Source organism: Hyalella azteca, unplaced genomic scaffold, assembly GCF_000764305.2.
Source record: "Hyalella azteca isolate HAZT.00-mixed unplaced genomic scaffold, Hazt_2.0.2 contig7618, whole genome shotgun sequence".
NCBI classification, from domain to species: Eukaryota; Metazoa; Arthropoda; class Malacostraca; order Amphipoda; family Hyalellidae; genus Hyalella; species Hyalella azteca.
The window spans coordinates 368,738-392,352 of NW_025937739.1; the positions used below are offsets into that span (position 1 = coordinate 368,738).

Genomic DNA, 23,615 nt, shown 5'->3' on the forward strand with positions numbered 1-23,615 from the left:
CGAAAAAAAATGAAACGCATGAAGTCTCGTTCAGGTATTTTTATTTACACGTCAAGACATAGCGAGCAGAGCTCTCCGAGTCGCCACCTCTTTCTTCTTTTTCTTTCTCTTGTTCATGGCGAGCCTGTCCATCGCCTCGGCAAAAAGTTGCGTCTCATGCTTAGTCTCATGTCTCTCGATGCACTGCCGCAGGCCAGCTGATGTGAAGCCTAACTTGTCCTAAAATTGAAATATAGAAGTGATTAAGCAAAATCAGCATATATGGCAAACTCGACTCCTAGCACTTTATTACTATAACACATTTGAAAATGACCTGAACAATGCATAATTATGCAGTTCTTGCAAAGAAGTTCGAACACATTTATAACATTCAGAAACACCGTCGTTGCTTGTCTAAATTTATCTCCCGCAAGGAAGAAAGCATATGGGGGAAAATTAGTTCTTTTTAACTACCGTACGCCATTCCTTTCCCGACACATACCGCTAGTCAGAATAATTATTCTCTATGCGGCAAAAGATAGATCAAACATTAAGTTGTTGGTGAAAATTTTTGATTGTCATATTTGATTGTCATATTTGACAATTGTCATATTTGACAATATGACAAATTTTGATTGCCTGCTTCGATGTGCGAAACAAACCTGCAGGTTTTTAGTGTAGAGTTCAATATGCTTAGAGAGCACAGATAGGAAGGGGAGAACTTGAGTGCTGGCGGCGAGCTGCGGCAAGTTAGTGCGGACGGCAATGACGGCGACGCGGACGCTGGCCTCGGTTAGCAAGTTGCGCTTACACATCCTCGCCAGCACCACCAGCAGCCGCAGCACCTGCGACAGCTCCAGCTGCACGATCGCCTCTTCTAGCAAACTGCCGCAGTAGAAAACAATATTAGAAATTCCGGTTATTACAGCTGAAAATATTGCACAACATTTTAAGTTCGAATTGTGTCGATTGATTCTATACAGATTTAAATTAGTGAAGGCATAATACTTCGTCTTAATGTTTTATTAAATAATAGAAGAATAATTTTGATTAGGCTTTGTACTTGTAGAACAAATTAAAATTGTTGATAAATTTTGGAATTAGAATAAAATTTACCTGTTGCAGCAGGTAAATACAGAACGGCTACAAATATGTTCCTGACTGAAACGGCTTGAGAATCAAATCACCATTTGTAATAAGATTCCGATGAAAGATATTCAAGTCAATTATATAACCAGTCAGGCAATAAAATATTAATAAATGGATTAGAATAATATAAGACATATTTTATGAATGACCAAGAGAACGGCGAAAGTAGTACAGACACGTAAAGAATGAATAATAAAAAGATCACAGAGCAGGCAATCAAGTGAAAGCTAGCTATAGCATTTACCGACAAAGACGCATTACTTTGGTAACCAAGACGCAAATATTTCGGTTACCGGGACGCAAGACCCACCTCGACTTAATCTTGTTGAGGATCTCAGAGAAGCACTCGATGGGATCAGTGACGCCGTGCGTGATCATGAGGTAATGTTTGGGCGCGTCGGGGTCGTTCAGATAAGTCTGGTACATCCGCAGGCCCTCCAAAATTTGGTCAACCTGGGTTAAAGCAGAAGGCAAAGAAAAAAACTATGCAGAAAATTAAATAAGTAAGAAATTGATACAAGAGATTATTCCCTTAAGAATGGGGGAGAAATTGATTAAGAAAAATAATGTATTCAAGCGCCAAGTGGAACATACATAATATTCACGGTCCAAATTTACACGAAGCAAAAATTCAATTAGGTTCTATGACAGTGGATGGTGTGCAATGAATGAACTGTTGCACCACTGACCGCCTCTTCAGTCTTTGCAGTGGGGCGGCTCGCCCTGATGGCCTCGGAGTCTGGAGTCTCGCCCTCGACGTGACGCTTCTGCCCCGCCAGCAGCTCGTCCTCTGGGACGTCTTGCTCCTCCAGGCGACGACGCTCCTCCTCACGTTCCTCCTGCAGGTTCAGGAGCTCCTCCGTGCGCTCCCACAGCCGGAGAGAAAAATCTTGTCCGCACGTAACCACCCAGTTGCCCTTAGGGGCGATTGATAGGGATCTGATGGGGAGCATACAGTGATCTCAAGGCGTATAGACAGGGATCTGCTGACGGAGAGTATACAGAGATCACTCAGAATGTATCCTGAGATCAGACGAAGAGTATACAGAGAACAGATGGAGAGTATACAAAGATCAGACGGAGAGTATACAGAGATCAGACAAACAGTAATCAGAGATCAGAGGGAGGGAGAGCACACTTAAGACTGACCTGGAGATGCCTGCGTGGCCACGGAGCGTCATGATGCGCTGGAAGGAGTCAGCGTCCCAATAATTGAGCAGGCCGTCGTGCCCTGTCGAGAAGAAGAGGCGAGTTTGTGCTTGGAACTTCACGGCCGTCACTCCTCCCGTGTGTGCGTTCTTGATCATCCTGGGAAACGAATACAGATGTTAGATAAACGAACTGGTGTGCCAGTAGTAGTTAAGTTATTCAGGTTACAGCATTGATCACAGGGTGACTAGTGTGGCAGAAGCAGTTCAGTTGTAGAGGTGTAATAATAGGATCTAATGGTAGGATCTAAAAAAAAGGATCTAATGGTAGGTGGGAGTTACCTCCTCATGTCGCCGAAGTCGGTGCCGTATAATCTAATGACCGAGTCTTTGCTGCCGGTGACCAGCAGGCTACCATCATGACAGAAGCACACACACGTGCTGGGCAGAGACTTGCCGTACAGTTCTTGATGGAGCTGCAACATCACACAAATTTTCAATTAAAATTCCATTCTCTTCCAACACAAGTTTACAGGCAGCTTTAACCTAGCAATTGATTTAGAATCGCATCCAAATCAATAACTAGTTGAGCCATTTCTTAGCAGTCTGTTACTAGAAGTGTGCTACACATTTATATTCTCGACATGGTAGAGCACAACATCAGAACCCCACCTGCATGGTGTCAACAAATTAGAGCGTCTCATTACCCTCATGGTATCAACACAATGACTTGTTACCTTAATGGTATCAACACGAGGTCTCATTACCTTCATATATAAACATAACGTCTCTATATCTTCATGGTATGAACTTAGCGTCTCATTACCATCGCCGTACAAACATAACTACCCATTACCTTCATGGTATCAACATAGTAGAGCGTCTCCTTATTATCGAGCGTGGCTACAGCCAGCAGTCTGCCGTCGGGGCTGCAGTGCAGCGCGGTGACGCCGTCGTGCAGCTTCACGGCGCAGTCGCTGCCGCTCTGCAGGGAGAGACGGCGGCCTCCTGCCTCGTCGCTCACCAGCTCGAACCTCCACATCCTGAACACGTCATGACGAGTGAGCATTATTGCAACACAGCACATAATGATGTGTGAGCATTATTGCAACACAGCACATGACGAGTGAGCATTATGGCAACACAGCCCATAGTGACGTGTGAGCATTATTGCAACACAGCACATAGTAACGTGCGAGCATTATTGACCAATTTGTGTGGACACAAATTGGTCAAGAGTAAATGTAAAAAAATTTCCCAGTAATTAATGGACAGCAACGAAATTTCAAAATTATAATTCAAGCAGCAGTAGCAAGAAAGGTTATTTGAATTGTTTCATAAATGTGAAAGCACTAGCAAACAAGCAGCATGCCCGTATCACGCGCACCAAAGCTGGTAATAAAAAAACTGTTACTAAGGACACTTTGCCCTCAAAGTTCAATGTTTCCTACAGCAGAAAAGACGCTGTATTTCTAATTACCCTTACATGCCAAAAAAGAATAATGTTTGAATAATTTAAGTATATATAATATTCAATTTAAACAGATTTAGAGTAAGAAAGATTAACATGCTGGACTTGGAGATCACCTGAGCGTCTTGTCGAGCCCCCCGGACACAAGGCCTTTGCAGTCAGCGGTGAGAGACAGCGCCGTGACGTCACAGGGACCTGCACACAATCAATTAGCCCTAAATATTAGCAAATCCTTGGTCTAACTATTTCAAAGATATCATGACTTAGGCGGGCCTGGCAATTATTGAGAACTAAGGACATTGATTTTGCAGATGATCAGCACGTATTTACTCATTCCCTGTCACTTGCAAGCAGCTACCTGCTCGATTTGCAGAAATAATTCCACAGCAATTTTGCAGCAGAAACTTGGCTAACAAATTAAATCGCTTTTTCTACTGGCAATAAATATAGTTACCAGGTTTTTACCGATAGTGTAACAGGAGAAATAGGATTAATGCTTTATATAGTAGTAACACTGACAACCGTGAATGTATCGGGAGACAGGATTAATACTTTGTATAGGAATAACACTGACGACCGTTAATGTGTGCAAGGAGAAAATTAATTAATTTAAAACAGGCGCCTCTCACCGCCATCGTCGTCGAAGTGGGCGCTGGAGATGTCCTCGATGACGGAGCCTGTGGCGAGCTCGACGAGCAGCAGGTGTCCTGAGGCGGCGCCCAGGACGACATGGCGGTCGCCGGGTGCCAGCGCCATGCAGCGCACCAGGCACGGCAGCGCCACCGTCGCCGTGCATTGGCATGACGCATCAGACCTGAGGCAGGGGTGTTGTCATGCTACATGCTGCAGGATACTAACGGTGCACGCCACTCACACCCCTTTCCTTCTCATGGCACATGCCACTCATGCACGGCACATGCCACTCACCCACGACACATGGCCCTCCCCCACGACACATGGCCCTCACCCACGACACATGGCCCTCACGCACGACACATGGCCCGCACAAATACCTATCACGCCAGCACATTACGGCCGTCGTGCTTTCTAATCATACTTACACCGAGTAGAGGCAAAATCAAGTCTTTGAATAAGAGTTAAAGCAAACAAAGTAACCGATATAATCATAATGCGTCCGCACCAAACAACATGTTCTTTCATGGAATAATTATATCAAACATATATGATTGGAACAAATTTCACAGTAATTGAGCCAGTGGCGGATGAATTGAAGATTGATTAGTGTTGAACGGAACAAAACTCGGCAGCTATTCACATGAAACATTGTAAAAGATTCATGCATCCAAGGTCAGCAGAGATCTCAAAATAACCAACCATCTTGATTGCAATCGAACATTGATACGTGGTGTGGTGCCTAGCTGTGGTGTGATGCTTTGATGTGGCGCGGTGCCTAGATGTGGTGTGGTACCTAGCTGTGGTGTGGTACCTAACTGTGGTGTGGTACCTAACTGTGGTGTGGTATCGAGCTGTGGTGTGTTGCCAAGCTGTGGTGTGGTACTTAGCTGCGGTGTGTTGCCTTAATGTGGTGTGTGGCCTAGCTGTGGTATGGTGCCTTGATGTAGTGTGGTACCTAGCTGTGGTGTGATGCCTAGCTGTAGTGAGGTGCCTAGCTGTGGTGAGGTGCCTAGCTGTGGTGTGGTGCCTAAATGTAGTGTGGTACCTAGCTGTGGTGTGATGCCAGCCTGTTGTGTGGTGCCTGCTTACCTGTGCCAGGTTTTGAGGGAGTCGTTGCTGAGAGTAACGATGGTGTCGCCAACAGAAGAGAACTGTAGGGCGCGCACCTCAGCCCTGTGACCCGCGAGAGTGATGTGGCAGACCTGCAAACATATTTCCGTGATAGTGTGGTGTTTTACCAAGTGAAGTTTTAACTAATTCAACACAATAACATTTAATTTCCATACAAGATCCATTTTTTTCCATTGAATGAAGCCAGCGCGTTCTAAAGGTGACTGAGAGAATTGGTAGGTGGGTGACAATGCCTTGCTGCGATTTGATCTCTATAGATGCGTACGTCACAAAACAGAAGTTTTATAACTGGTTAAGCTAATAGAAAGAGTTGCAGCACTGATGGCATTTCAGTTGAGTTGGTTGCTAGTGGTGAGATTGCAATACAGCACTGCCAGTCCACTAAACACACAGGAAAATACGTGGTTAAAATGCTAGGAAGAAGAGGCAGCACTAACGGTATTGTCGACTTGGTCGGTGCTGGTGAGGTTGCAGTGCAGCACAGCCAGGCTGTTGTTGCAGTACAGCACTGCGACGTACGCCTTGCCGTCCTCCTCTGCCACACTCGCCCCGCACAACTTGTCTGTAAAACAAACACTTCTGCATAAACTTCTTATTCTTTTTCGTGATCAGGTATATGGTTATTGACTTCAATTATGGAAGGCAATCTATTGGTTTGGTTACGAGATAAAATTACAAGATAAAATATGCATACGAGACAAACTGAATAAAATTTGCTGACTAGCGCTCACTACCTAATTTAAACAGAAACCAATAAGTAAAAGTGTCAAATTACATGAAATTAAAAATTTTTCAGTTCTTTGATGGTGCATTTTTGCATAATTTCCATCAACACACGAAAATCAGTAGGATAAAATTTGCAAATGAAGATGAGAACATCTTCTCATGTCTAGAGACAATGATTCTCTGAAACATGAACATGTACTAGGCACTGAACGTGAACTAGTAAGACCACTAAGCACTAACCATGCACTAGTACGACCACTAAGCACTAACCATGCACTAGTACGACCACTAAGCACTAACCATGCACTAGTACGGCCACTAAACACTAACCGTGTACAGTAAGGCAGGTGATGGATCGCATCTCATCGGCAAGTTGAGGTTCCTCGCTCACGGCCGTCTCAGTCTCCTCAGTACCCGCCTCCCTGGAGTGCAGGACGGTATCAGCACGGCACTTGAATGGTTAGCTAAAACAAATTATAGCCTTCAATACCAGGAATACTACGTGAACTGTGTGAGGAGTTGGCTGGAGCTACGGCTGGTACCAATGACGCCAAGAAGTAACACTAATGTCGCCAGCTTTCTCTAACTAAATAAAGCCTGGTAACAAGAGCTCCCATCATTAGGCATCGAAACAGCATATATCATTGGAAATTAGAAACCTGAAGTTGTTAAATGAAGGTTTAGCTAGTTTCCTACAGAAGCTTCACAATTTCTTCAATTTTTGTTGTTATGAACACATACCTTATTAATTAAATTAGATTTGATCTGAGATGAATGGAACACAAATTTAGAATTTCAAAACATCTTAGAAATAATTTAATTTATATAATAATACTAGTTTGAACCAACATTATAACAAATGTGAAATACGCTGAGAAAAACTACATCAAAATATTCTCCTTGCTAATGTGAAACTATAAAAGATAGCTTTTTTGAACCTCTTGCTCCTGTCAAGAAATGCAGATTTAATGGCAAATCAACAACTAACTTGAATATTGTCATTTGAAACTTGAAACAACTACAAGCATTAATTATCCCTCTACTATTTGATAAAATTCTCAATAAATTTCCCTGACTTATTCACAGTTAAAATTATCATCAGTGGAGAATGTTTAGATGAATACGTTATCACTTTACCCTTCGTCTAGGATACATTATCAACTGACACGCTCCATTCGTATGTAAAGGCCTGGTAACAGAGGGGCCACAAGCAGGCAACGAGCTGGCTTTGCCTAAGATTCACTGCGGACATAAATACCTGAGCCTCTTGCGCGTCCTCTTGATCCTCTTTCTAACCCTCTCCTTTATTTGGTCGTCACTGAGGACACTGAAGACGTCCATGGAGCTGTGCCTGCCGTAGCACACCAGCACCCCACCAGTGGGGCTGGCACTCAGCCCCTGCACTCGTCCAGCGTGAGAGCGCTGCAGGTGACCCAGGTTCTCCACGGACAGAATGCTCTGTGCCAACACCATTCCATAAGCAAACATCAGCTTATGATGCAATATTTTTTGCAATATTAGTCATTAAAAGATCAAGTTTTATGATTAAAAAAATGTTAAGGCTACCATTAATTTCAAGCCTCAAAACATTCATTAGGGCTTAAATGAATGGCTAGTGATATGAGCAACCAAAGGTCGTGTTGCACTCACAGCGTCGTCTGTTGGCAGCTGTAGAGGCTTGCCTTCAATGATGGGCAAGGGCGCCGCAGCTCCTTCAGTGTCGAGGCAGAAATGTTTGTTGTTTTCTGCAGGCTCAGCAGCATTGTCATCACCAACTTTCTTTTCGTTACCTGGAAAACATAAGAGGACGAGGCAGCAACAGTAAATAAGTATCATTATTTTCTCATTTGAGTGCATGAAGTTTAAAATAACAGCAACTCTGGCTTAAATGCAAAATTTAATAAATTAAACATTAACTAATAGTAATACAGTTTGTTATCTTGATTTCAATAATCATTAATGAGAATACATCACAATTACATTTGTATGGAACTCACAATGATCAAGTCAGAAATGACATTAATTTCATCAATAATACATATCGGGTAAAAACATTTTTTTAAATGAAATCGATCATTTCCAATCAAAACTTACTTAATGAAGACTGTTCATTGAAATTCAAAGCCCAGACTTGCAGGGCAGCATCATTGCCGCCCACAACCAGCCGAGTGTCAGACCGCAATACCGCGATATCCCACACCTGCTCAGTAACATACCTTATAAAACTTCTGTGATCATCTCACATTATCTCCTCAACACAAATTAAAAATTATAAATGATATAAAAACTCAAATTTTATAAGCTACTTTTCCAATTTACAACATATTTATGAAATTAAAATATTTCTATTAGACAAGTGTGAACAATAGACAGTAAAATTAAATTTTGACAAATGTAAGTGTTTATTCATTTATCAAATCTAGAGGTAAAAAAACATTTAGGGATGAGGAAATGATGAACTATCACCCACTTCAGCAGTGAGAGGAGCCAGTGTTCTGTAGCAGTGCCCAGTGGGTATGTCCCAAAACTTAATAAAGCCATCCTTGCCGCAGCTCACAAGACCATCTCGAGTTGTTAGAAAAAGGACCCGAGTGATAACTCCTTTGTGACCTCGCAGTCTGATGATACCACGCTCCGAGATCTGAACATCAGAGTAATGGTAATTATTAAATAGAACTCTTCATTCTTGAGCTTTGACATTTTCTCCAACAGTACAAAACACATGAATAAAATTTTCATGATCTATAGATTTATATCAGCAAATTGGCAATTTATGAAAAACATGAGTTACTCAGATGATCACTCCCTGAGTCACTTATAAATCAAATAAACTTCACAACAAAATATAAGATTATGACCTAAAACAGGGTAAACTTACTGTATCCCAGATAACTATTTCTCCATCAACACCTGCTGAGGCCAGCCGCATGCCTGACTTCTCCCATGCAAGGCAAGAAACTGTACCTCGATGACCTGATAAACAACAAACAACTCAGACATTGACAGCAAAAGAGACTTTAAAATAAAATTAAAAATGAAGATCTAATTATAGAAAATTTGATATGTATAAATCAAAGTTAAGTAGTCCCATAGATAGGTTAACCTGATAAGTACCAAAATAACTCAGCAATTAATCTTTAAATAGCAAATACAATAATTATATTAAAATATTTCTTGTTTAATATTGTATTGACATTGATAATATCTATTTGGAAATCTGCTGCACACAAGTGCTATTCTTACCAGCAAATACAATAGGATCTATGGCTGCATTCTGTTTTATACTGAAGACCACAACTTCTCCCGATGAATAACCAACAGCAATGTTGGAATTATTGAGCGAATTATCTGTAGGTGGCTGAGAGCTGAGCACCTGTGCTGTCCCTTCAACATCAGGACACTGAAGGGTGGCAACCTGGAAAGATATTACTTCAAGTGCTACCAGTACCTACAATATAGTTCATCTTTCAAGGAACCAAAATTTATGAAAAACACAGTAGGAATATTTTAATAACTTTTTTAATAGTAAGAACCACCAGAAAAGTTATTTTTTATTTTATTCTATTCATCAACTTTCATAACTGTGGTGAGGGACTCTACCAATGACCATAACAACATTTTGATAAATCATATGGGTATATAAAAAAATTTGAATCAATAAAATACATTTTATAGTTACCTTTGATTGTTTTCTTGTATCCCAAATGATTACAAGTTGACAAGCAGTTACTGCAACATAACGTCTTACATGTGACTGTCGAGTGATAAAAGCAATACTGTGGCCAGAGCCCACCAGGCCAAAAACAGAGTGAGCCTTGAATCGTTGGTAATTAACAACTGACATGACTCCCTCCTTTATCAGATTGATGCCTCTAATAGATATGTTTAGATAAACTAAAAATGTATTCAGTTTCAGAGCTTAAAAAAAAAGAAAAAATTAAATCATTTTTACATCTATCTGTACAATTTTATGCTAAACTTTTTTTTTTTAATTCTAATAATTCATACTATAAAACAGCAGCAAATTCTAGTCAAAAGCCAGACATAAGTGTTTAAAACAATTCCAAGTCACAAAATAATTCCAAGAATCATGACAGAGAGCCATAACCCTATGACAATAAAATCTCATCATCCAACACATGAATGGATAATTGAATAATCATACTTTTTCAAGAATTTCAGAGCTACAATGCCTAAGTGGAAATAATGCAACTTCAGACAGATTTGTATGCCTATTAACCCATTAATGCCAAGCGGTTCCATTTGGAACCAGGGAAAAAAAATGGATTCATAATAAAATTGTATGGTCAAATCAATATACTAGTGAATGCGTAGGTTTGATACACATCTTGGACGTGTTCTGGCAACATATGGTTCTGCTGCGCCGACTACTCCCTGCTCAGTTAACATTAAAAGATTGTAAGTACCGGGTGTCAGACAGGAGGGCTTGACATCATTGCAGAGAAAGGTAAGTAGTTCGTTCTAAGAATATATTATTTATAAGATAGATGCAGAATTTTACCGACAAATAGAGTGTCTACTTTCAATTCTGTATATGGCATTACGTGATATAATGTTTCTAAAGTCTTTTAGATCATGAAATATTTTGTCTGGTTCCAAATGGAACCGCTCGGCAGTAGTGTAAGCATTCCGGTCATCTCATATAGTAAATTCACTTAACCCAATTAAAATGATGTGAAATTACGAGCCGTCCTGTAAGCTTACAGATACGAAAAAAATGCTATAAGGCTGCTGATACAAAGCTTGCAGTGGACAAGGTTGTTGTAAATGCTCAATGGCATGTTCATGGATACGGTAATATCACATCAATAATACGATAATTGCACATCATTAAAACGGTAATTAATGTATATGGCAATATCATATCAATAAAGGAAAAACAAGTAAAAATCACAGAAAATGTCATTTATTCCACCTCTACATCATCTACAATGAAAGAGGCGGACTTCAGAGTACTGTTAGTAATGGATGAGTATGCTCTGCATGCTTCAAGTGTTTTAAAATGAAGTTTCATTCCCAGTGTCCCGAGTAGCCCCGTTCGACGGGGCTACTCGAAACACTCTTTTTTTGCTTCTGGCACCTTACGAATAGCATATGGAATTTTTTGAAGATGCCATTCGATAGCCCTCGCAAAGAGCTATAAAATGAGCCTAAACTTGTTTATGAAATGTTTCATCGTAAGAAGTTATTAACAAAAAACGCTCAAAACCGTCCCGAGTAGCCCCGGTTGACGGTATACGATTGTTCATCCCGAGTCACTTTTTTTCTAATTGTATTTTGGCAGATCATCACATGCAATAATTGAGATTTTGAGAGAAGAATAACAGGAAGATCAAATATTTGCTACAGAACCTTTCACAGAAGCAGCAACAAACGAAACATACTGAGATTCAGATAACTCAGATGACGCAGCACTAGCAATTCTGCTCGCCTATCGAGAATAGTCATTGCAGCAACAGTAATCACCAAATGTGAAAACAATGACTTTTGATAGAGAAAAAAAGTCAACTGTGGTTATGTACTACGACATATACGTGCCTAGCCTGTGAGATTTAGTTATAAACTTTGGGCAGCAGATAAATCAGATGATATTTTTCTGCAATTGAAGCCAACCAGAAGATCTAATAGAAAAATAAACTTATTCATGGGCTGGAACATGGATTGGTCCCATAAACATGATACAGTTGGTCCCAAGCCAACATATTATATGTGATATCTATTCTGGTTTCATTTGGCTTCTCAAAAGACATTTGAAAAAAAAAGAATGGCTAGTGCAATAAATTTTCAAAAAGATCGGTTAGGAAATGCAATAATGCAGGAGACCCTAAATAAAACAATCAGGGTCTATAGTGCACCCTTCTACTTTGATCCTTGGTGAAGTGCAATACAACAATCAACAACATTGGCCAGCAAAGAGACATCAGAAGCACTGCAAATGCAGTGCTTCGTAAACAATGTTGGCAACGCACCCACAAACATTAGTAAAATGGGAAACCTTCCTATTCAAGTTGAATGAATGGAAGCATTCTATGCTAAAAATTAAATTGTATTCTGCCATGATTGATTTATCATCAGTAGGTATTGTCCATTATGAATACGTATTATTCATTATGAATAACCTTGCTTGATTTACTATTGGAAAAAGTGTTGTTTGAAGAAACGTTATGTTAATGCCGAGCGGTTCCATATGGAACCAAGCTATAATTTTTCACATACAATAAAAAATAAATATATGAACATATTTTTTGTTTATTACCATCACAAATGATAATATTCTCACAAGGAACCAAAAAAAATCAGTAAATAATTCTCGTCATTAATGGGTTAATCAACTCCACAGATGGCATAGGCTGCAAAAATTTGCCACTAATTCTGCAGTATGCACAAAATAATGCCAGACGTAACATAAGAACAGTAGCTGCCGGACCTGTGGCAATGTTCATGCTCGTCGACCGTTTGACCGCTCGAGAAATGCAATCTGTGTGCGAGTCCCGACAACAGATTCTAGGCTAACCGATCAGGAAAGGGTTTGTAATCAACAATAAGACATTACTTGATAACTAAATAAATTGTTTGATCAAATGTGATTTTTTCTGTATTAAATAGGAACATGTTGGGAACTTAGGCACTCAAGACTAAAGCCTAACATAGAACATTGCTTCACTATTACATGTTGGTGTAATAGGATGACAACAAAGGATTAATTCATCAACTTAATTATAAATTTCTTGGTAGTTGGTTTCTCAGTTCTGAGCAGTGTAATATAAATCACATTTTTCTTGCATTAACCATGAGAAACGCAAATGTTTGGTTGTATCTGACCAATGAAATAAAATGTTAGAGGAAATTCCACATTAATCAATCAAAATCATGTTAAATTTGAATATTTTTAATAGTCTAAAATACATTGAAACTTTTCAAATAGATACCCAAATTTTACTCAAAGATATGGCGAAAAGTTGAAACATCTATTCCTGGAAAGAAATTTTTCTATTTGGAAGTATAATCAATTTTTTATCTACTTCCAGCAAAATTATTGTTAGATACCATAAAAGGGGGTAACTTAAGACTCCCAGGGTAACTTAGACCACTTTTAGTTTTTTTAACAGAAACCCCCAAAACTCAAAAACCACCGTATTTGACATAGAAAAATTTTATCAATGGCATTAAAGGCCTAATACTGAGGCTACATAACACAATAGAAAGATAAAAAAATTATGCATATCTAATAGGTTAAAAAATGAAAAATGTGACCCATGATAAAGAGCTATTATTTAAAGCCTGTCGTGGAACCCCCTCAAATTTTTTCATTTTTTTTTTTGGTAAAATAACTCCAGGTTTTGGTGCATTGTAGTAGAACTCTTCTAGTTACATATGCAAATGATAAATTTTAGGAAAGTGTCATACCGTCAACCGGGGCTACTCGGGACAATTTCAAATGTTTTTCATTCATAACTTCTTACCATGAAACATTTCATAAACAAATTTAGGCTCATTTCAAAGCTCTTTGCAAGGGCTATCACATGGCTTCTTTAAAAAAATTCCATATGCTATTCGTAAGGTGCCAGAAGCAAAAAAAAGTGTCCGAGTAGCCCCGTCGAATGGGGCTACTTGGGACACTTGAAATAAAACTTCACTTTAAAACATTTGAAGCATGCAGAGTGTACTCATCCATTACTAACAGTACTCTGAAGTCCTCCTCTTTCATTGTAGACGATGTAGAGGTAGAATAAATGACATTTTCTGTGATTTTTACTGGTTTTTCCTTTATTGATATGATATAACCATTTACAATTATACATTAATTACCGTATTATTGATGCGATATTACCGTATTATTGATGCGATATTACCGTATCCATGAACATGCCATTGAGCATTTACAACAACCTTGTTCACCGCAAGCTTCATATCAGTAGCCTTATAGCATTTTTTCTGTATCTATAAGCTTCCAGGACGGCTTGTAATTTCACACCATTTTAATTGGGTTAAGTGAATTTACTATAAAAAAGATCGTGAAAAACATACCATCAAATGGGGTAAAAAGGGACGGATTTGAGCGTTTTTTGTTAATAACTTCTTACCATGAAACATTTCAGAAACAAGTTTAGGCTCATTTTATAGCTCTTAGCAAGGGCTATTCAATGCCATCTTCAAAAAAAGTCCATATGCTATTTGTAAGGTGCCAGACGCAAAATAAAACCACCCCGATTTACCCCTCAAAGCGGGGTAATCTGGGACACTTGCAATAAAGTTAATTTTAAAACGTTTGAAGCATGCAGAGTGTACTCATCCATTACTAACAATACTTTGAAGTCCTCCTCTTTCATTGTAGATGATGTATGTAAAATAAATGACATTTTCTGTGATTTTTACTTGTTTTTCCTTTATTGATACTATATTACCATATTCATTAATTACTGTATTATTAATGTGATATTACTGTATCCATGGACATGCCATTGAGCATTGACAACGACCTTGTCCACAGCAAGCTTCATATCAGCAGCCATGTAGCATTTTTTCTGTATCTGTAAGCTTACAGGATGGTTTATAATTTCGCACAATTTTAATTGAGTCAAGTGATTTCACTATAACAATAAAGATCCTGAAAAACATACCTGAAAGTCTGAAACAGAAAATAATGTTTTAGTAACAACCATCATATGTTTTGGAGATAGAAATCATAGTTTAGGTCAATTAATTTTCATTCTATGATGCCTGGTGCACAATTCTATATACTATAGCATTCTATGTACAATTTTGTGACGACCGTTGATGCACTAATTTTTTGATAAGTGAATTTTTTTTCGCTGAGCGAGGTAAATGTAATCAAAATTCTTTGTTGTTAATCAACTTTTTTGTTAACTGGAACCTTTGTTAACTGAGGTTCTACTGTAAATGCATTTTTAAGGGTGTCCCTAATTACCCCGGGGGGTGTCCCGAGTAGCCCCGCCGTGCAGAAATGGCTGCCATTTTGTTTTGGAATGAGATAGGCAAATTCCGTCAATTACGTTTTCAAGCCGACACCTGGGTGCAACTTTTATACAAGTAAAATTTTTTAATACAGCAATCCCTTGATTAGCACGGTTTTGAATACCGCGGTTTTGTTTAACGCGGAAAAAAATTTGCGACCTACCCTTAATCTACGCGGTGCCAGTTTTGATTAGCGCGTCTTTTTTTTCACAACGCATCATTTTTCCGCCTCTAGCCAGAGATGTTACGTTCATAACAACAGTGTTACTTTTTGCTTATTAGATCTTATGTTATTACTTTTGTTACGACTTTTGGAAAAATTCGCCAAACGTTGTTACTTTATGAATTTCAGCCAATAATTCTCTAAATAAGGTCCCGTTCCGTAGGCACTCGTGGTGACTACAGAGTCGGTTTTAACCGCGCCTTCTTGCAATTGATCACGAACATGCTTACGAAGAAGATGAAAAGGAGACAGAAGAAAAAGAAATGGCTCCTAAAGAAATTTCTAGTAAAAAACTTGCAGAATTACTCACTGCAATTGAAAAAACTAAAGAAATCATAAGAGAAGTAGACCCAAATGAAGAAAGAAGCATGAATGTTTGCCGTGGCCCAGATAGGCAAGTGAATTGCTATCGCACAATTATGCAGGAGAGAAAGAAATCTACTGTGCAATTGAAATTGGATTCGTTTTTCAGTAAAAAATAAATTTTAATTCATTCGCATTTCTTTTATTTATTTCCCCTATTATTTAGAAAAAAATATGATGAATTTTAGTGGTAAAAAAAATTATTATGTAACTTTGCTATTTTTGAGGATTCATTATAATTATTCCCATTTATTCTTAAGTTTGATTAGCGCGGTTTTGCTAAACATGGTAAAACTTGGGGATTTATTAACCGCATTAATCAAGGGATTGCTGTACGGCAAATATTTTTTTTTGCTCCAGATCTTAGCAGAGGTACTTTTCCAAAATCGCACTTTTCACACTTTTTTTCAGTGATTTTTAGAGATAGTAAATGTTTGATTTCTTGACTAGCTTTATACATAATAGATAGTAAAAATGTTGAAGTTTATGCTACTATTTTTAGTTTTGCAATATTTTGATTAGTTTAGCTGCTACAACATTTCTACAAAATGTCGGAGGTGCGTCCCGATTTACCCCGCTCGTCCCTTTTTACCCTGTTTGACGGTGCCTGAAACAGAAAGGAATATTTTAGTGACAACCATCATATGTTTTGGAAAAATAAATCATAGTTTAGGTCAATTACTTTTCATTTTATGATGCATGGTGCACAATTCTATATATGACATTCTATGCACAATTTTGTGATGACCGATGATGCACTAATTTTTCGATAAGTGAAATTTTTTCGCTGAGCGAGGTAAATGTAATCAATATTCTTTGTTTTTAATAAATTTTTTCAACTGGAGCCTTTGCTAACTGAGGTTCTACTGTAAATTCGTTCTTGGAGGTGTCCCAAATAGCCCCGGGGGGGTGTCTCGAGTAGCCCCGCTGTGCGGAAATGGCCGCCATTTTTTTTTTGGATTGAGGTATGTAAATTCCGCAAATGAAGTTTTCATGCTGACACTTGCCTGCCACTTTTTTCTAAGCAAAATTTTTTAATAAGGCAAATATTTTTTTTACTACAGACCTCAGCAGAGGTAACTTTTCAAAATATTGTTTTTCACCATTTTTTCAGGAATTTTTCATAGCTAGTAAATGTAGTATTTTTTAACTTCCTTTCTACTACATAGATTGGAAAAATATTGTCGTTTACGCCACTATATTTAGTTTTGCAATATTCCAATTAGTTTTGCTGCTAAAACAGTTTTACGCCGTGTTGGAGGACTGTCCCGAGTTACTCCACTCATCCCGAGTAGCCCCGGTTGACAGAAGTTTGCAAATGGGGGGCGCTGCCCCTGAATGGGGGAGCTTAGACCACCTAATGTCAGCCCTGACGGGGTAAGATAGACCGGCCTGGAAATTAATTTAAAATTACCATATATAACATACCATAAAATGGGGTAACTTAGACTACTTTTATTTAAAAAATGAAGCCATTTTTTACTAGCTAAATTAAACTTAAATTGAAACCTGCAAAATACAGGTCTATACTCTAGGTTTACTCACCATAAATTGCTGGCTCCTGCCTCTCATAGTTTCTATGTAATTTAAAAAAATTGATGGTCTTTGTTACACCAGCTCTTGGGGTATCTTAGACTGGATGGCAAAATCAATTTTATTTTTTGGTAAAATAACTCCAAATTAACTCCATTCTATGATTGCAGGAGCCACCAATTTGTGGTGAGTGGACCTAGAGTACTGTCAGCCGGGGCTACTCGGGATGATTTCGAACGTTTTTCATTCATAACTTCTTACCATGAAACATTTCATAAACAAGTTTAGGCTCATTTCAAAGCTCTTTGCAAGGGCTATCACATGGTTTTTCCAAAAAATTCCATATGCTATTCGTAAGGTGCCTGAAGCAAAAAAATGTGTCCCGAGTAGCCCGGTCGAATGGGGCTACTCGGGACACTTGGAATAAAACTTCATTTTAAAACATTTGAAGCATGCAGAGTGAACTCATCCATGACTAACAGTACTCTGAAGTCCTCCTCTTTCATTGTAGATGATGTAGAGGTAGAATAAATGACATTTTCTGTGATTTTACTTGTTTTTCCTTTATTGATATGATATACCATATACATTAATTACCGGATTATTGATGCAATATTACCGTATCCATGAACATGCCATTGAGCATTTACAACAACCTTGTCCACTGCAAGCTTCATATCAGCAGCCTTATAGCATTTTTCTGCATCTGTAAGCTTACAGGACGGCTTGTAATTTCACACCATTTTAATTGGGTTGAGTTAATTTACTATAAAAAATATTTTGAACAACATACCAGAAACAGAAAGGAATGTTTTAGTGACAACCATCATATGTTTTGGAGAAATAAATCGTAGTTTAGGTCAATTACTTTTCATTCTATGATGCCTGGTGCACAATTCTATGTAAGACATTCTATGCACAATTTTGTGATGACCGATGATGCACTAATTTTTCGATAAGTGAAATTTTTTTCGCTGAGTGAGGTAAATGTAATCAATATTCTTTGTTTTTAATCAATTTTTTTTCTTAACTGGAGCCTTTGCTAACTGAGGTTCTACTGTAAATGCGTTTTTGGGGGTGTCCCGAATAGCCCCGGGGGGGTGTCCCGGGTAGCCCCACCGTGCGGAAATGACCGCCATTTTTTTGGAATGAGATAGGCAAAATCTGTCAATTACGTTTTCAAGCCGACACCTGGGTGCAACTGTTATGTAAGTAAAATTTTTTAATATGGTGAATATTTTTTTTACTACAGACCTTAGCAGAAGTAACTTTTCAAAATATCGTTTTTCCCCATTTTTTTCAGGAATTTTTCAAAGCTAGTAAATGTAGCATTTTTGAGCTTCCTTTATACTACATAGATAGGAAAAATTTTGACGTTTACTCCACTATATTTAGTTTTGCAATATTCCAATTAGTTTTGCTAACAAAACAGTTTTACGCCGTGTCGTAGGACTGTCCCGAGTTACCCCGCCCATCCCGAGTAGCCCCAGTTGACGGCCGTCAACCGGGGCTACTCGGGACGATTTCAAATGTTTTTTCATTCATAACTTCTTACCACGAAACATTTCGTAAACAAGTTTAGGCTCATTTCAAAGCTCTTTGCAAGGGCTACCACATGGTTTCTCCAAAAAAATTCCATATGCTATTCGTAAGGTGCCAGAAGCAAAAAAAAAGAGTGTCCCGAGTAGCCCCGTCAAATGGGGCTACTCGAGACACTTTTAATAAAACTTCATTTTAAAACATTTGAAGCATGCAGAGTGTACTCATCCATCACTAACAGTACTCTGAAGTCCTCCTCTTTTATTGTAGATGATGTAGAGGTAGAATAAATGACATTTTCTGTGATTTTTACTTGTTTTTCCTTTATTGATATGCTATTACCATATACATTAATTACCGTATTATTGATGTGACATTATCGTATTATTGATGTGATATTACCGTATCCATGAACATGCCATTGAGCATTTACAACAACCTTGTCCACTGCAAGCTTCATATCAGCAGCCCTATAGCATTTTTTGTGTATCTGTAAGCTTACAGGACGGCTTGTAATTTCACACCATTTTGATTGGGTTAAGTGAATTTACTATAAAAAGATTGCGAAAAACATACCTGAAAGAAAAAGGAATGTTTTAGCGACAACCATCATATGTTTTGGAGAAATAAATCATAGTTTAGGTCAATTACTTTTCATTCTATGAAGCCTGGTGCACAATTCTATATATGACATTCTATGCACAATTTTGTGATGACCAATGATGCACTAATTTTTCGATAAGTGAAATTTTTTTCGCTGAGCAAGGTAAATGTAATCAATATTCTTTGTTTTTAATCAATTTTTTTCGTAACTGGAGCCTTTGCTAACTGAGGTTCTACTGTAAATGCGTTTTTGGGGGTGTCCTGAATAGCCCCGGGGAGGTGTCCCAAGTAGCCCTGCCGTGCCGAAATGGCCGCCATTTTTTTGGGATTGAGGTATGTATATTTCACAAATAAAGTTTTCATGCTGATTCCACAAATAAAGTTTTCATGCTGACACTTGTCTGCCACTTTTTTCTAAGCAAAATTTTTAATACGGCAAATATTTTTCTACTACAGAGTACAGACCTACTGGGCTACTCGTCCCGAGTAGCCCCAGTTGACGGTATCAACTTTGACACCTATTTTGATGTTCTCTCTGGGTGATGCCGCCGATGCGCACTGTCTCTCTTTGGAAATTGGATCTCAACATTTTCCTGCCAGATGGCCCAGACCTAGTGCTTTGGCAATACTGCAATAGTATGGCGCCCGGCCACCGGCCGCAGCGCACAATAGTAATATAGTATGACATCACTAATTCACTATTTCAACCATCAATGAATGCAACAATGCGAATGCGTGGAAGTTGGAAGTAAGACAAGACAAAGCTAATATAAAGGAAAAAAGTCAAGAAGTGTTGGAATTACCCATGATATTGGAATATACCACATTTACCCTAATGCCTATAAACTATAAAGTAGTATAAACTATATAGTATATAAACTTACATGTTCAACCTTGAATATCACACAGAATTTTAAGAAAACTACAGTATAGGATAAAATGATCATTTTGTAGACATTAGGCCTGACAAGCCAGGGAAATTTTAAAAATTGCAGGGAAAAATATGAATTTTTACCACAATAAATTTCACATAACTTTGACTATAGCAATTCTAGGCAGTAGCCAGTAGGCAAAGCAAAGGCCCTGCACCCCTGCCCGTCCTGGCCATAGTCAGTTGTTCTATAAGAACAGGCCTAATTAGAACACTAAAGTATCGTGGACTGTGGAGTGATGGATATTGGATACAGACTCATACAGTATACCACTAAGTGAGGCTGGGGACCTGGGGTCAGGGCTCAGCTCACGGCAGATAATCAATATTGCAGTAACGCATTAGACCTGCCGCTAGGTATAATAGTAATAATAATGCGTAGGTCGCCGTCAGCGGCGGTCGCCGGTCGGTAGGTATTACCGTATTGACGTATTGTGACCATTTGTGAGAGTGGGACACGAATCACTCGATGTCAATGGAGTTAACATAAGATAGATTGTTCGCCGACAATCCGACATCACCGCAAGTCTCAATATTTTTTTTTTTATAATTAGGTTTAAAGGCTTCGAGTGCTTTTGCACTGCCCAGCCTGATCTCAGTCATTAGTTGGGGATAAAAGGAAGAGGCTTGGGCCAAGCCCAAGCTAGAGAGCTCTGGGTAAGAATGTGGATGCAGCAGGCACCCAAGGTCAGGAGACTTTTTTCATGCTTCAGAGGTGTGAACCTCAGAGAGTTTGTCATGCAAATTTCCAAGAACATGCAAGCCCATGCAAAATGAGTCACAATGCTGAATGGAGAAGGCATGCAGAGTTTCATTAAGACATCTTCTTCTTCTTCTTCTTTGCAGGGTGTCCACTTGGAGTGGACTTGAAGCCGCAGGTCTGCCAGATGGATGACCGTTGGGCCTGAGAGCTTATAGCTTGGGGTTTTCAGCTTCTTTGTATATGAAGTTAATTGCTGCCATTTAGTGAGGTTGGCTGATGTAAGCTCAGTGCAGGATTGGGTAGAAGTTTACAGGGAACATATATTAGTAAATGAAATGAGTTACTGCTAATGTAATTTAGATAAGTAAGGGCTGCTAATATAACAGCCTTCATTAAACAAAAATAATAATAATAATAACAATAATAATAGAAATATATACATAATTATAATATTATTGAAAAAAAAAACCTAGATGATCTACTTGCTAAATCAAAACATATATCAGCAGTAGCCATGCATTAACAATTCTATCGTGCTTCCATACATACAGCTTTGCAAGGCGCTCATCTAAATCACTTAGCCTACCTGACTTTAAAATAAATGCATTGAAAAATTGAGAGATTTTCTGTGACACCTTATCACTAAAGTTACCTCCCCCCAGGAGATAAAAAAAAAAAAGGTTTACGGTAATATGAATATTCACGATAATCACGTTAGTCACAAATAGACTTTGATACGTTAATCTGAGCAAAATCAATTGATGTTTACTGCATGAACGCCACTCTCACGGGTACAGAGCACAATCGTAAGGTGTTTACCGTATGTATGGTGGGCAGGGTGGCCCAGTGGTTAAAGTTCAGAGTACCAAGATACTGGCGCAGAGAGGCGCGGGTTCGATCCCAGCTAAGTGCGCCAGTTTCTGGTCAGAATCGGCAAGGAGGCCGGGCGGTTAAGCACAGCAGAATTGTAGCAGCGAGTTGCGAGTTAGAGACCGCAAAATGCTGTGAATGTTCTGCGATGTTAAGAATCGGCGACAGGCCCACGGCCTAATAAACGCTGAAACCGCTATTATTATTATTATTATTATTATTATGAACGCAGCTGACTCTCTCATCAAGACATCAAGTCTCAATTCAACGAGTGACCAAACGAAACCAACCGCAATCCGCATTCCGCGAAGCGTGTTGTGTGAGCTCGAATAATTTACTCACAATCTAAACACGTGCTCAACACCAGCACATGCGTTTCGAATAAATTTTTTTTTGAAGGCGTTCAGCAAATGGCCAATTTATTTATACACAAAATGTTTACGAATGATTGCTTGTCATCAACATGAATCCGTTAGCTTTCTAACCCACACAAATAAAACTTCCGAAATTCATGTTAATTAGGGGTTCAGACGTAAAAGCTGGATTTGGATTTGGGGCGTGGTGACTCTGAGAGAAAGAATTTCAGGGTCAGGCCTTTGCAACGGCCATCAGCCACGCATCACATTTTCATTTGTTAGTAAGAAAAAGAAAGGGAGACCAAGCCAGGTGGAAGCAACATTAAAGAGAAGAGGTGTGAAAGTTTGTGTTAAGGTTGAGAAGTAATCAAGGGGAAGAGAAGTTCAAGGGGAAATTCATTGGTTTATTATTGCTATTTGTCAATTATTGCACTGTGTATTTGATAATTATATTAGCTATGGAGCCTCATAGGCCCTGAATTACTATTTGCGATATTATTATGGTTTGGTTATTTCAATTTTATTATTATTATTGCTTCTTTTTTCTTACACCCTCCCAGCCTCCACTCTAGCCAACCTCCTCCTCTCCCTAACCCTCCAAGCACTCTCCAAAAATCGCTCTCCACTCTCAATCATAGCAGCAGTTACCCCCGTTGACAGTCCCACTATCATTGCAATCCATTCATCTCCTTTTCGCTCATACATCACACCATCACCCTCATTCCTCTCATCCAGTATCACTCTCATCATTTCCAGTCTCTCCTGCTCATATGCATCACACTCCATCATCAGATGTTCCACAGTTTCCCTCTCACCTCGGTCACACATAAAGCAAATGTCTTCTCTTCTATCATTCCACCTGTATGTCCGTGCATTCACACCCAACGCATTTGCTCTCACACAGAACATTAAGTCTCCACCTCTACTTCCATCATATATATATTCATACCTTGGCATTTCTTTCATCTTTTACAATCTCAGGCTGTCCTTTCTTTCCATTCCTTGCTTCCATACTCTTAGACCACACAATTTCACTCTCTTTTCTATTACTTTCTTCCATTCTTTGACATAAAGTTATCCACCTTGGCAAGAATAATGAACAGCAAGATTACAATATGAGAAGACACGGTTGCAACGACAGAGTGACGATGTCGAAGTCGACAACGGAAAAGGATTTAGGAGTTAATATCGACAATGAGTTGAAATTTTCTAAGCATATTGAAGGTCAAGTTAATAAAGCCAATCAACGACTTGGAC

The 23,615-nt window shown here is 38.8% G+C and overlaps 1 protein-coding gene across 1 annotated transcript; it reads right to left on the reverse strand.

Annotated features, from left to right (window-relative positions):
- Positions 1–24: 24 nt before the first annotated feature.
- On the reverse strand, positions 25–10,160 carry LOC108673023 (WD repeat-containing protein 3). The gene is made up of 19 exons (XM_018160790.2): positions 9,920–10,160; positions 9,484–9,655; positions 9,119–9,213; positions 8,711–8,881; positions 8,335–8,440; positions 7,891–8,030; positions 7,499–7,698; positions 6,571–6,662; positions 5,952–6,076; positions 5,473–5,585; positions 4,377–4,561; positions 3,864–3,942; positions 3,133–3,319; positions 2,619–2,752; positions 2,278–2,436; positions 1,818–2,067; positions 1,439–1,581; positions 642–864; positions 25–219 (listed from the first exon to the last, which is right to left on the reverse strand). The coding sequence occupies exons 1-19, from the start codon at positions 10,082–10,084 to the stop codon at positions 52–54; spliced, it is 2,907 nt and encodes a 968-aa protein (XP_018016279.1). The 5' UTR covers positions 10,085–10,160; the 3' UTR covers positions 25–51.
- Between the last annotated feature and the right edge of the window lie 13,455 nt (positions 10,161–23,615).